The sequence below is a fragment of the Phascolarctos cinereus genome, unplaced genomic scaffold (genome assembly GCF_003287225.1).
Source record: "Phascolarctos cinereus isolate Bilbo 61053 unplaced genomic scaffold, phaCin_HiC Scaffold_3;HRSCAF=262, whole genome shotgun sequence".
Lineage (NCBI taxonomy): Eukaryota > Metazoa > Chordata > Mammalia > Diprotodontia > Phascolarctidae > Phascolarctos > Phascolarctos cinereus.
The window spans coordinates 12696964-12712022 of NW_027555736.1; the positions used below are offsets into that span (position 1 = coordinate 12696964).

A 15059-nucleotide genomic window follows, 5' to 3' on the forward strand; every position below is an offset into this window, starting at 1 on the left:
ACCTCGGTGGAGTGCAGTAGTGTCTGCCATCCCCCTCATCGTTTGTGGTCCTGTAGCTGCCATCCTCCCTAGACTCAGTGACCTTGTCATCCACTTACACTGCTAGAGTTTTTCCAGCCAAATCGCTTCCTAGCCACAACGCCTCTGTCTTGTCATTAGGAAGATGTTGGTTTAAACCCAAACATTGGATTACATTTATTCTATCTGTGCTTTGGTCCAGGTTCTTGATGAAAGTACCATGGCGGGTCAAGGGCAGATCCCAAGGGCGTTCCACTCTAGACTGCTCCTGAAATGTGGCGTCAGGCTCCTTATGGTGACTCCTGAGGTCCTCCCATTTAATCAGCTACCCATCCACCCAACCTTTCTACTCTTTCACTCACATGTCTCTGTGTTTGTCAAATACTTGGCTGAAGTCCAGGTAGGCAAGCTGTTTGTTATCTGTGGCATTCCCCAGATCTACCCATTTGCCAACTCTTCCAGAAAAAGAAGTGTAGTGAATTAGGCTTGACCTATGTTTTGTTTTTTTCCCAGTCCAAGTAGTGAATTTTTTAAGACGCTGGTTGGGTGGGTGAGATCTCTGGTGAGTCTGCGGTATTTGTGATGCCAGTACAAGCAGCCAGATTCTTCAGGAATCTGCACCTTGACCATGCTGACTCACTGCTTCCCTAGTTCTTGGCTCTTGAACCCTCCATGGTTGTCCTACATTTCAGGGCTTTCAGGCAGAGGTTCTTAACCTGCAGTCTGGGAAATTGTTTTGAAAACCATTTGGTGAACTGTCCTTCCATGTAATTGGGTTCTTTTGTCATCCATGCATTTTATCTTAGGCATTCCAAAGGGGTCTAGAGATTTCACCAGAGATGGCCAGACGGGTCCAGCAGAGGTGCTCAAGAGCATGTCATCTCCCAGAAGTGTTCCTTCAGCACATACCACAACCCCTCAATTAAGTCAAATTGTTGATAAGCATTTATTAAGCACCTGCTGGATGCCATACCCCGTGGGAATACCAAGAAAAGAAATGTTTCTAAAATTTAGTTCATGATCTTAAAGAAGGCCCTTCCAATTCCTGAATTTCTGTGATAAAATCTCCTTTGGGCCTTGGGGTCAAATTCCTGTGCCAAAGTTTCCAGCTAATCGGCATATGTGGCTTATCAAGATTAGGCTCTTCCAAGTCCTTTCAAAAGTCAAGCTTGAAATTCAACTCTCTGCAGCTGTGTAGTCCTCATCCATTTAGTGCACACTGCTTACCTGTTATATTCACTGTTTGGTGTGCTTTCCACAGGGAAACACAAGCCAGGTCAAGATGAGGTCGAGCTCTTTAAATGGAAGCGAATCGACTGGCACCATCTTGTTGGGGATGGACCAGGCAGCCCTGAGACCCCTTCCCATTCAGACCGGTGGCTCACTGCTCCCAGGCAAAGGAACCGCCTGGACCTCCCAGAAGGGTTGACCCAGCTGCCCTGAAGCTGCTGTGTTTTCTCCATAATTAAAGCTCAGGTCTGCCGACAGTGACTCAGATCTCTTTGATGTGCGTGAACATGCCTCCCCACATGTTCTACCACATGTGTTGCTCGTAGACTCCCTAGCCCCGGGAGGTCGGGCCATCAGCAGAAGTGTTGAAGTCCTTGGCTGTCCCTGAACTCTGTCCCAAGGTGGGTTCCTCTGCCTTCGGCCAAGGGATGGCTATCAAGGCTCCAGCTTTTGTGGCCATCTGTCTAAAGTGCGGAATGTGTACTGACATCAAATAGAAATACTCAGAGCTTCTGATAGCGCCATTCTTGGTCAGCTCGAGGAGCTCCAGGGCAGGCCTCTACCCCTTCCCCTCTCCGCAGCCTCCCCAGCTCCCTTGAAGGAACAACTCTCAGTTTAGTGACGGAGATTCATGACGCATGAGTATTCCCCACTCTTCACTCCCTCCTCCCTCCACTCAGGTGCTGGGTCTTATTGACTCTAACTGCGGGTCTCGCTTATCCTTCATGCGTCTTCGCCACCGCCCTCTTTCAGGTGCTCATCCCCTCTCCTGAAGTCTCACTTCTCACTGGTCCATCCTTGCCATTCCTGCCAAAGCAGCATCCCTAGAGCTCCGGCCTGACCACGTCACACCCTGTTCAAGAAGATCCAGTGGTTCCCTATGCCTCTAGGAGAGGGGTCTTAACCGTTTTTGTGGAATGGGTCCTTCTGGCAGCCTGGACCTTATCTCAAAATCGTGTTTATAAGTGTAAAAAAAAATACATAGGATTATAAAGGCAGCCAGTTATAGTGAAATCAATTAGCAAAGTAATTATTTTTGTAATGTTCCCAGACCCCAGATGAAGAACCCCTGTTCTCGGTTAAAATATAGACTCTTTTCTTTGGCGCTAAAGCCTTTTCTGGTCTGGCTTCAGCCTCTCATTCCAGGCTGTGGAATGAGGCTCCTTTACAGGCTGTGTTCTAGGCTTATTGGCAAGGAGGCCGCTGTGTCAGGTTTTTGCCGGGCTCTCCCTCCTGCTTGGAACATATTCCCTCTTTGGGGCCCTCCCCCTCTTCTGTCATCCCCTTGGAATGCCTAGCATCTTTGAAATGTCTAGCTCATCACCATATCCTGCATGAGGCCCATCCCCATCCCAGAAGCTTGTGTCCTCCCTAGATTGAAAAGTACTTTGTAGGTGGGTTTTGTGGGGGTGTGGGTTCTCCCTTAATGGAACTGGAAGCTCTGAGTGCAGACATTTCATGTTTTTGTATCCCCAGCATCTGCTCCCGTCAGAGGCTTGACTCTTTGTAAAATGTGGGTGTTTGCCCCTGGCTTCCTGTACACAGGAGCATGGGCTGCTAGGGAGTGGGCCCTGTTTGTCCAGATCAGAGGAGCTGGGCTTGAATCCTGTCTCACTCAGTCATTGACCGCCTGGGTGACCTCAGGGCCTGCACCTGTAAAGTGAGCTGGATCTTCATGACCTCCCAGGATCCTTTCTGTCCACGAAATCTCCATTCAGAGATCCTGCTCTAACAGCCAAGTTCTCTCTGCCAGCCGTCCACCCCACTGTGGCCTTCCCAGCTCTTCTGGCTTGTGGGAATGGGAGGTGGAGGGAAGAAGGAGAATTTACTGGGCTTTCAGCAGAGTTGCCCTGGCTGCCACAAGCCTGTGGATCAGGCTTTCCACTCTTAGTCCCACATGGTGAGAACAGTTAATTAGAGGGTGACACACTTTCTGACACCAACTAGGGAAAGCCCGTTCAGCGGGAAGTCAGGTGGCTTCCTGGCTCCCTCTTGTGACCAGGAGCTCTGGGTCAGTGATTATGCCCTGCACTCACACAGAGCTGGGCCTTGTGGGCTTCTCTCTGGGCTTATCCGGGGCCTGCGGTCCTCCCAAGCCACAAGGTGCTCAAGCTGCTAGAGGAGTTTACCTCTCCCCTCCAGGATGGGGTCTTCTCGGTGCAAAACAGCTTGCCAAGGTCATAGTGTCTAGAGAATCTCAGCAGTATTTCTGCATATGAAGTGAATTATTAATATAGGCTATTAAGGTGATTAATTTAAGCTGAGCTCAGCAGAACTTTACCACGGTGTTATCTCTGGGACGGGTTGGCTAAATTAATGGGGTGGAAAGCCCGATTTGGGGTGGGGGGTGTTTAATCTACTGAAAAGAGCCCTAAGGAGTTTAGCAGATTTGTTTACTTGTATGCAAATGGTGCTAGACAGTTAATTACTTGAGGTTTCTTCTTCCCAGCCACAAGCCCACACCCCTACTCAGTCCCGCATCACCTGGGGAACCTGGGAGCTTTTAAGTAACCAAGGCTTTTGACTACTCCTCCCTCCTGGCCCTTCCCATGAGTCAAGTTTAACCCCATTATGATAAATGTGACAATAAAAGCTCCCCCTGCTCTCATTTAATTTCTACATATCCTGAATTAGACGGGAGAGTGGAGGCGGGGGAAGACGCCTAACAGGAAGGTAGACTTGAAAAAAGGTGACGGGAAAACCGATGGATGCCCTCCTGTTAGGTTGGGCTGGGATCCTGGCTGTTGTTAGGGGGCCGTGCCTCCTTGGGAAGCCCAGACCCATCAAGTGACCTGCCTAGAGCCACCCAGCTCATAAATGTGTGGGTAGGATTCGAAACAGCATCTTCCTAATGACGTGTCTACTCCCCTATCCAGGTTGCCACAGTGCTTCTCACTGGAGGTGTCAGGACAACCGGAGGAAGGCCCTCAGCACGTTGGGTGGACGTCCAGCAAAGATTTATGGGAAGATGCAGGAGGGGCATCAGTCTGCCTTGTGGAAAGGAGTTGAAATCAGTGTTTGAGAATGGGAAGAGATCTCGGGGGCCATTCACTGGAAACCACACCCAACAGGAATTAAAAAAGGAACCAATCCTTCGTCCTTGCAGGGATGGAAGCAGCCCCGTCCCCTTGTCCACCCAGAAAGGCAGCTGCACAGGTCGGGATGGAGAGCCCCGCTCTGCTCTTCACATCCGGTGCAGCTCGGGAGAGGCTCCCCACTCTGGGGCTCAGTTTCCCCAATGTTCCTCCCAGCTCTCAACGCGGTGCTTCCATGGTATTTGATCAGCTGCCGCCCACTCCTGAGCGTCCACCCCAAACCCCCTGTGCGCTGGGTGACCGCGCACACATGAGGCCAGTGTCGGCATTTTCCCCATCCAGGCCCTGGCCCTTTGCTTTGTGCTTCGAGACCTGGTGCTTTGCAGAATAGAAGGTGTATCTGTGGGAGCAAGGCTGAGCGTGGGGAGAAGGTTGCCTCTGCTGGGGGGGAGAGGACCCAGGACCAGGGGGGCAGGACTGCACGTGGTCCTCTGAGAGGGAGGGAAGGAGGGAGGAGGGGACCACAGGCAGCTGAGGAATGGAAGCTGCCCATGCGTCTGTTTGGGTGGCAAGATGGCAGAAACCAAGGTCCTCATTTTTAAGGAGCAAGGGGTAGCCAGGGCTGGAGGTTCTAATCTTGCCTCTGGCACTTGGCATTCTGAAGCAGTCTCTCTTTTAATGAAGAGAAAGGGGGCATGTGTGCGAGATGTTGGGAAGACAGAAACAGCAGGATGTGGCAGCTGATTTACACGTGGTGATTTGAGGCTCACGCAGAGGCTGGGAATGAAGAAGGACGGTGGCACCTTCTTCAGTAAATGGGGGAAAAACTAGAAATCAAGGGGATGTTTTTTGGTTGATAGAACAAAAATATGCAAAACAATTTCCCTCATCTTCTTGTCTGGCTCAGTACAGAGGCATGACTTTATGCAGTGTGCTCTAATGCTAAAGGGAAGTCTGGGATGTGTGCCATCTTGGATAGCTGTCCACTAAAGCAGTAGCAGAAGCCTGCCATCCCAAGAGCCTTCTCCCTGAAGGGTTCAACATTCCACAAAGAAGCATAAATTTTAAAAAGCAGACATTGCGCTTGGACTAGCCACAGATAAAACATAAGGTTCCATTACAGGATGTTTATTAAAATATGAAAAGGCAATCGTTTGCACATAGAAATATTCATTTGCATTGAGTATTGCAAGAGCAGCTTAACACCTACTTCTGAACATCTTCTAAGCCATGAGCTACTTTAGCTAAGGCACTCAACCCATTCTCATGTTTTTAATAAATATGCTACCAAAAAAAAAAAAAAGCAAGCAAGCGGCTTTTTCTAGAGAGACGAATCATGTGGTATTAAAGAAAGACCAGGCCAGCCAGGCTTTGCTATGTTTGCAATGAGGCACATAATGGTGAGAATTTTAATAGGCAAAAGGCTAAAATTTTTAAAAGAAACACTAAAAATGGGAGAAGTCTCGATATTCCCTTTCTTGCCCCCATCTCTGCTAAAGAGACGGAGTCCATTAAAAAGTGCTGCTTTCCTTAACAGCAGCAAAGGAATGAATTCCTGCTCTCTGAGCCAAAAGGATGCTTTAGTTTCCATGAAACATGGACTTCCTGGAATGGACATCATGAGATGAGCAGGACATATAGGGTACATGCAAACGGGTCCCTCTGAAGAAAGTGGACCTCCTGCCCCTGTGACCTTGGACTTCTTCCCCTGTGACCTTGGACTCCTGCCCTCTGGGGGCCTGCTGCCTGACTGTTCCCATTGGCCCAGGGGGCAGGGAGGAGGGTGGGGAGGCTAACCTACTGGTGAAGGCTGTATTGTGGGGGTAGCAGGGGTTCACTTTGGCCAGGCCTCCTTTGCCACAGAGTTGTAACCTTGCACGACGTGTGGAAACTGTTGGACTGGGAGTCCAGAAGATGTTGTTCTAGCCAGAGCTTTCCCACTTATCAGCTGTGTGACCCTGGACAGGTACCTCACCTCTTCCATTCTTCAGCCACACAATGAGGGGGTACAGGCTCAGTGCCCTCGGGTTCCTTTCCAGCTAAAATATTCTAGGACCTGATGGCCTCACTCCAGCTCTCATATCACAGAGAAAGAAACTGCAGCCCAGGAAGGAATGCTCAGCCCAAGGCCCCCCAGAACTGGCAGTGCCCAAGACTTTTCATCACACAGGATGGCCTGGAGCCGCCATCTCCACGGGCCTTCCTTCTTAACACAGAGACTTTTCCCCCAATGCTGCAGTAGCGGGCAAGTTTTCATTTGTCTGTGGAAACCCTTCTGTTCTGAGGCAGTTCAGGGAGAGGCACAGCAGGGCAAAGCTCTGTCATTAGGGATTTCTGTGCTGTGACCTTTAAGCAAGTCCCTTCTCCTTTCTGAGCCTCAGTTTCCTTCTCTGTACAAGTAATGGCATGGAAGACCACAACAGAGTTGTCAGATTTGCCAGACTCGCTGCTTACATGTGGTGCGCCTGTCCGGAATAAAATATAGTTGGGAAATATTTAACAAAATAAATAAAAATACAATGCAACCTAGATAATGGTAATTTGTGGTTTTCTAAGCCCATAGGGGGCCACAGGGATCCATTTCCATTTGAGGTTGACCCCACTGCACAGCATGGCCCAGAAGCTGCCTTCCAATATGGCACCTTTGCTCTGACATTCGCCTTCTGACCTTGGGTGAATCCCTTCTCAGGCCTCAGTTTCCTCATCTGTAAAATGAGGGATTTGGATCAGGTGACCTTTAGGCAGCTGAAAGACCTCAGGGCAGTCATAGCTGTTTTCAGGGTCTGATGACCTGTAAGGGCCCCTGTATGCTTTAGTCCTAGAAATGATGGCAGTCACATCTGAGACCAAGATGCATATTAGGGTTGGGGCTGGAGGTTGGGGTTTTCTTTTACCACCAACACACACACACACACACACACACACACACACACACACACACACACACACACACACACTGTGCCCTTTGGTCTCGCTGGCAGCTGGGCTACGGCTCTTCTCCGGGTCAGTGTCACTAGGATGCTCGGCAGAATGCTGCTCATCTAGGCTGGTTCTTGGTTGTGGGCCCTGATCAGCCCCCAGGATAGTGCCTGAGCATCCTGGGGAGGGGGCTCAGCCTTCTCTGGCTCTGGTCCTCAGTGTAACAAAAGAGGAGAGATACAGACAACAGTCTTCTGAACTGGATGAACACAGCCTTCCTGCCTGCTGGGGCCACCCTCGCGGACGCTGTTCTTCCGAGTCTCAGAGTTGATTCCGAATTTAGGCCTACTTTGGGCCTCGTTAGTAAGTGTTCCCTTAAAATCAGGAAGCTACACAATTCCTAAGCTTCTAATCACAAAAGCAGAAAGATGAAGAGCAGAGCACGGGGTGCAGGGAGGAGGGAGCCCCCAGGGGCCCTAGTTACTCTTCTCCAGGGACCTGTAATAGTCCATCAGCACTTTCCAGGCTTTGGGGGCCATGAAGCCATCGGGCGGATTCTCTCCTTCCCGGGCAAGCTTCCTCATCCGTGTTCCCGAGATGAAATCAAACTCATTGTGTCTGAAACAGAATCAATAGAGAGAAGTTGGGCAGGCCAGCAGTCAATTCTGAACTTGGCAGTCCTTGCCCTCAGGGGGCTTACAGTCAGCCAGGGAAATGCTTTTTTTTGGTTTTGTTTTTTGTTTGGCTAGGCAATGGGGTTAAGTGACTTGCCCAGGGTCACACAGCTAGTAAGTGTTACGTGCAGGGCCAGTGCTCTATCCACTGCACCACCCAGCTGCCCCTCACGGAAATGCTTTGTGAGGGCTGAGGAGAAGGCCCCGGTGGAGAAGGGGCCAGAGCGTGGAATTCTGGGTGAGAAAGGGCATTCCATCAACTGAGGAAAGAGAATACAGCGAGTTTAGGGTCAGGGAGTGAGTCAGGAAGGCAGACTGACTAGCCTAGCACAAGGGATTGTAGGATCAGAGAGAGGGGAGAAGACCACAGGGGCCACCTAGTCTGATCCCTCATTTACTGAGAAGTGACTTGTCCAAGGTCACCCAGAAAGTGAGTGACATGCTAGGATTTGAAACCAGGCCCTCTGACTCCAAATCCTGGGCTCTTTCCACTGGACTCTGATGGGAGAGCCATGAAATAAAGCTGGAGAGGTGTAGTGCTTTCTGATTCTGGAGGGCCCTCAGGGCCAGGCAGAGGAACCAGAACTTTGCTTGGGAGGTAATAGGAAGCCACTGGGCATTTCTGGGCAGAGGGAAAGTGCACATCTTCTGGATGTGCAAACAGAAGCAACAGGTGTTAGGGGAAGGTAATTTAGACTGAGAAGGTCTTGGTCAAACACCTCTTCCTCTCTGTAGCTCTTAAAGTCAGGAGGGTGAGTGGGAGGAAGGGGGGGCCCTGCAGAGAATAAGGAGAACCCTGAGGCACTGACATGTTTCTCACATGCTTGTCACCATGATCTCATTTGGGTTTCCTGGTACCCTATGAAAAGGGTGCTTGCCAGTCAATACATGCCCAGCACCAGGCTAAGCGCTGGGGAGACAAGAGAAGGCAGAAGACCATTTGAGGACTGAGGCGTGGAGGGTCAGAGAGGCAAAGCACTCTGCCCAGGGCCTCATTGCTGCCAGAGGAGAGACTAAAAGCCAGTCTCCCTGGCTCCAGCAGACCACCCCCCCCCCCCCCCCCGGCCTCTCCTGTCTGTCTGGTGGAGGACTCAGGCCTCTGTCTGGTGGAGGACTCAGGCCTCTGGAGCAGGCCAGCACTGAGGCCCCTCCCTTCCTTGGCCGCTGGTTCCGGAGCTGGGGACTCACCTTGCCGGGTCATAGAAGGCCATGGCTTTCTGGACCTTGTTGTAGGCAGCCACACGGAAAGGGATAATTTCCACAGACGTGAGGCCAGGAGCCATGCTCAGGACCTTTCCCCCGTGAGTGGGCTCATACAGGTCTTTCTTGGATTCAGGATGGGGCATTCCCGCAGGGTCCCGGCCTACGATGTAGAAATTGGCCCCTGCTATCATTCGGGACCGGCAGTGCCACTGGACCTAGAGAGACAGCCCAGACCAGAGAGGGCGGTTACTTATCCCCCACGGACAGAAAAGACTCCTCCTCATGGGAGGCCAGGCAGCGATCAGGGCTGAAGAAACGCCTCACCTCTGTGGGGCCAGCATAGAGCATTGGCGAGGGGAAGATGGCCACGATGGTGGACTTGGGGTCCAGGACCCCCTCCTCCAGCACGGCCGCGTGTTGCTTCATGCGCCACTGCAAGGGAACATCGTCGTCCTTGGTCCAGCCGCCCAGCGGATGCAGCAAGAGGACAGGATGCTTGTAGCCTCTCTCCAGAAGGCGGCGGCGCGTGTCCTGCATGAGCAGCGCGTGGCCGTTGTGGACAGGATTGCGCAGCTGGAACGCAAACACCGCGTCTGCAAGAGGGCGGTGCGCAAGCCGTGTCAGAGAGCAGCTGGAGGGTCGTGCTCTGCGTGCCAGTCTCAAGATCGGGACCGAGATGGCTTGTTTACAGCTAGCCAGTGAGGACAAATGAAGTCCCCGGGCCCTGAGGACCCAGACACCCATGCCAGCTTTAGACAGCTTCATACAGACGAGGGGGCAGGAGGCGGCGGACAGAGCCAGCCGCGAGACCAAAACCAACCCACACGCAGGCAGAGGCAGCACCACCCAGAGAGCCACACCGCCTGGCTCGGGGGCCACACGCTTCTCCAAAGGGCAGAGGGAGGCCGAGAGCCCAGACAGGGGCCGCCTCTGGAACCCCCCAACCCCACACCCCTGAGGGCTTCCCTCCTGAGGACCGAGGAGGGAGTGAGGCAGACCTAACGGGGGGCGGGAGGCGGGGGGCGGGCCTGACCACAGCGGAGGGACACAACGAACCTGCGTTCATTTCTTTAAATCGCTGCTTGAGCTCCAAGGGCGTGAGGCGGTACTGGTCCAGGCCATCATTCCACCGGACCCTCTCCAGGACCAGGAGGTCTCCACCAACCAGCCAGTCTCCACTTCCCATCACCATCTTCAAAGGAAATCAGGCATTTGAATGCAGTACAAGCCAGGCAGGGAACATTTGTTAAGCACCTACTGCCGACGCCAGGGAATGTCCGAGGCTGCTCTCAGGGAGCTCACAGTCTAAGAGACAACGCACACCTCCCCACAGACAAGATGTATGCAGGAGAGTGAAGCGCCAGCCTCCAAGGGGATCTGGCTTCCTGCAGAGGGGGTGCCTTGCAGGAGACCAGGGAAGCCAGGGAGTGGGGATGAGGAGGGAGAGGGCTCCAGGCCCTGCGGGCCCTGACGCTGCTAACAAGGGCTGGCTGGGAACAGAATCTCGTTGGATCCGGGATGCCTGGGAGACAGCAGCGTTCTAGCCATTTCATTGATAAGAAGCCAAAGCCCCTTGTCCTTGGCCCCGCAGCTGGAAGTGTGTGTCTGTTGGGGGGCCGGGGTGGAGTTGGGTTTGAACACAGGCCTTTATGCCTCTCACGTGTGCTCTGCCCACCACATGCCATTCAATGGAGAGTGGCAGAGCTATGCAGAAAGGTCTGAGACGGTATGTCCTAGCGGGCTTCCTGGCCAGCAAACATTTGGGCTGGGCAGGAATTCCGGGCTTGGATCATGGGCGGATTTCTGTTTGTTTTAACCTAATGTTTGCACACCCTTAAAGGGGCCACCAGTCCAACCTGCTCACTTTGCAGAAGAGGAAACTGAGGCCAGGAGATGGGCAGTCACTGGCCAGAGGTCCCCAGGAGTGGGCCTCCTCATCCAGGACTCATTCCACTGCCCCCGCCTCTTACAGTGGGGTGTCATGAACAGCTGCCATCAATAAGCCTGTGCTCCCCATGGACCCCCTTCCTCAGCTACCCAAAGAGCCTGATCTGGATCACCCTCCTGCCAACTCCTGTTTAAATCTGAACTGTTTGCTTTATCCGCTTTTTGTCATTAAGCTGCTATGTTCAGGAAAACTCCCCAAATACTTTTCTTCTAAATGAGGTGGGGGAAGGAGTTCAGTGAGAGCTGGAGTGGGCCCAGATCACATCCAGGCAGCCTGGACCATGATTATGTCCAAAACAAAGAGAGGGCTGCCAGGGAAGCCCCCACTTTCCCCGACATCCGCTTTCCAAAGTTATGGTTTTCAGTTCCATCTGGCCCCAGTGGTAAAGTGGGGTACGGAAGTTGGGAGGAGCAGAAAACCTCACATTTCTAGTGTGCTTTTCTGGCAATGACCTTGGGAGGTAGGTGTTATTATCCCATTTCACTGATGGCACAACCGAGTCCCATACCCCTGGGGCAGGTCTTCCCATCACCAAGCCTAGCACTCTCTCTAGGTTATTCTCCTAGTCTCTGCTGGCCTCTCCTGAGCTCCTGCTCTCACCGGGGAGCATCTTGTCTTCCAGGGGGCCTGCAAAAGGATCATGGTCCCCTTAGAGGCACCACAACTAGAGAGTACGGGGAATGTCCCTCTCAGTCCCCACCCTACTCCTGACTCCTCCTGGGGCCACCTGGTGCTGCCTCAGCTTTTAAAATGCAGAAAATCATACTTCATCACTTTATGAGGAGACGGAATGAGTGGTTTGGCAAAGTTTGCAGAGTCCCAGATGAAAAGCAGCCGAGATCCCGCGTGCTTTGTGATGACAGAAGCATTTCCAGCTCCACCTGCTCCCTCCCCTGAACTCTGGGGCCTTATTGCACCTTTGGGGGTGGGAGGGAACACGGGCTGGTTCCAGCCTTAAGGGGGAGCCTTTCTCTAAAGTCGCTCTTGTGTCCACTGCCAAGGCTTCCTTGGGGACATCGGACCGCACAGTGAGAGGAAGGCCCTGGGGGAGACTGCTCCTGGCCCACCCCAGCACAGGGGATTTTTTGGAAGCAGTGGAAGCCGTAGCCTGGGGAGTCCTGACCGTGGTTCCAAAGTGAGGAAAGAAGAGGTGTGGGATTCGAATTCTTACCTGGTCACTTACTGTGTTGCCTTAGACAAGTCACTTCACCCAGCTGGAGCTGAAGGGGGCCTCTAAATTCCCTTCCAGCTTAGTCCACGGGTCCTCACTAGCTGTGTGATCCTGGGTATGTCACCCCATGGGTCTGGAGTCAGGGGACTTGGCTTGCAATTTACCGGCTGTGTGACCCTAGGCAAATGCTCCTAGGTTCTATCAAATACGGGGGTTGAACGAGATGCTGTTTAAGGTTTCTTATGGCCTTGGATCTGTGACCACGAAGGAAGGAGAAGGACTTGTCCAAGGTCACATGGCCGGGTTAACTTAAAGGGGGGAATGATGACACCAGCTGCTAATTGGGATCCCACAGACCATGGCACGACCGGCCTCCTTGGGATGTTCTGGGTAAAGAGCTCTGGAAACCGTCCAGAGCATCGGCGATCACCACGCCTGCCTGCCTCTTCCCATCTCCCCAGCACCCCAGTCCAGTGAAGTGAAAGGTGCAATTACTCCTTTGCCTTCCTTCCTCATCCTTCTCAGAGAGGTTACAGATTCCTTCTTGGGGGCGTGTTCACGCAAGCCTGTCATGGCCTGGGTGGGATGGTCCTTGAAGGACCAAACCATTATTGGCTGCATTTCAGAGACCCCAGGAAAGACTGGCCCTGGCTCCATTGTGCTGGAGCTCCATAATACAGAACCATTGGAGTCATGAGAGATTTGGGCCCAAAACCTGAGTTATACTTCTAAACCTGTCAAATGACCATGGGCAAGTCACATCTCTCTGAGCCTCAGTTTGCTCCTCTGTAAAATGGGGGGTCAGCACTAGAACAGAGACTTCTTTGGCAGTTGGCAAAGGCAAATGTGGATGGACCCTTCTTAGAATCATGTTTTCAAACACAAAGTATGTGGTATTACAGAGGAAAGTGATTATATCGAAATATAGGGACAATTTTTTTTCAGTTCCTCAAGACCCCAGGCTAAGAATCCCTCAATTAGAGCATCTCAAAAATCCCTCCTAGCTCTGAACACCTCGAAGACACAAACCTCTAAAACAATGCAGCCAGTTTAAATGAAAGCCTTCTTCTTTATGTCTCTGGGTGGAGGGAAAATCACCAGCTTGTATAATTACAACCAGGGAAGGGATGAAAAAGATGCCTGATTAAGGTGATTAGAGCATATGGCTTTGCTCATATGGGTGCCCAAGACTGAGAGTTATGTCTGGCTAAGGCTGACTCCCCCATCCTTCCCACTGCCTGAAATCTGCACGTGTCATTTAGTTTCAAAGAGGAATATGCTGAGAGTGAGGGTTTGCAGGCAACAAGCTAGCTCTTGCTTTCTGTCCATTGATTGGCTCTTAGATGGGAAAGGAAAGCAGAGGCAGAAAAGTGTTTTGTGAAAAGCACGGGAAGGCAAAAAGATGGGCATCGTCGATGGTGGTGGGGCTGGGGGAAGGAAGGCTTACTAACATTGAATGGGCCCAGCGATTCTGGAAAGCAATTTTAAATTATGCTTTAAAAAAAAAAAGTGACCAAAATGCCCGTGCTTTTTAATCCAGAGCTCTCCCTACAAGGAGGTCAAAGGCAAAAAGAAAGAGCCCAGAGACTCCTCCCCCGCGGTAACGTCTTTATTATCCTGAGCTGGTGATGATGGCAGGGCTCCAAAGTCCCAGTTCGCCCTTACCCTCCATACTGAAACCAGTCGATCAGCAGCTTTTGCCCTTTCTCTGCAGTGTGGTTCCTCTCTCTAGAGTCCTAGATTCACGTCTGAGGCTGATTCTTCCCCAGCGGAGGACAGTGAGATTCAAGGCCCAATGTAATCTGGCTTCTATCCTATCTTTTCTTTCTAAATTCTGAACTTAGCAAACACTCCATATAACAAGGCTTTATTTCCATATACATTGTGGACCAGGAGAGGACTGTACATGAAGCTGCCAATCTCTTACATAGATCTCATTTTTCTTGAGTACACAATAAATCCAGCGTAACACTTACCAAGCTGCCTCATCTGTCTGTGATTCTTTCTCTTTCTGTTTGTGTGTATTTGGGGGGAGGGTAAGGTAGGAAACACCCTGGTAAAGGGATAGGGAGGAAACGCTATCCCTCCTATCTCCTCTCCCCATTAAAACAACAAAACCTTTCATAGCAAACATGCCCGTTGAAGCAAAACAAATCCCCACATTGGCCACATCCCAAAATGTATGTGTCATTCTGCATTCTGAGCCCTTCCCTTCTGTCTTGGGGGCAGGGCACGCACTTCCTCATGGGTCTCTGGCTGGCCCCTGCCTGGGTCAGAGACCCCAAGTCATCCAAAGTTGCTGCCTCTACAGGGTGGGTGATATTCTATTACTGTCTCTGCCTTGGTGCACACCGGTCTTCCCAGGTTTCTTTGGAACCGTCACTTCCATCATTTCTCACAGAGCACACAATTTGCTCCGCCATTCCCTAACCGACGGGTACCCCCCTCCATACTCTTCAAGCCAGTGACGTCAGCCTCCTTGCTGTTCCTCAGACAAGACAATCCATTTCTCAGCCGCCTCAAACCCTTACTAGCTGTGTGATCTTGGCCAAGTCCCTTCTCTCCTTTGCCTTGGCTACCTCAGGTACAAAATGAGGGGAGGGAGGGTTGGACTCTTGGTCCCTTCCAGCTCCAAATCTAGAATTCTGTGTCCATCACATGCTGCTTCCTTCCATCTTCCAACCAACTGATGCTGTGAATACTGGCCTCTCTCCATACAGTGCTTCCCTGCTCTCGTTCCCACAGTTCCCTGAGCCTAGAATGCCCTCCTTCCCCTTCTTTGCCTGTTGGATTCCTATGTGGCCTTCAGTGTTCTCATCTGTAGAATGGGGCCAACCTTAGAGCACTCTGGAGCTAAGTGG

At 51.8% G+C, this 15059-nt stretch overlaps 1 protein-coding gene across 1 annotated transcript in view; it reads right to left on the reverse strand.

The window, feature by feature from the left end:
* Positions 1-5383: 5383 nt before the first annotated feature.
* Positions 5384-15059, reverse strand: part of PAPSS2 (3'-phosphoadenosine 5'-phosphosulfate synthase 2) — a 70233-nt gene continuing 60557 nt past the window's right edge. The window contains exons 9-12 of the mRNA XM_020974960.2: positions 10136-10271; positions 9404-9672; positions 9065-9294; positions 5384-7820 (exon numbers count right to left, since the gene is read on the reverse strand). Coding sequence (XP_020830619.1) covers positions 7679-7820; positions 9065-9294; positions 9404-9672; positions 10136-10271 — 777 coding nt within the window. The 3' untranslated portion in view covers positions 5384-7678. The remainder of the gene's footprint in view (positions 7821-9064; positions 9295-9403; positions 9673-10135; positions 10272-15059) is intronic.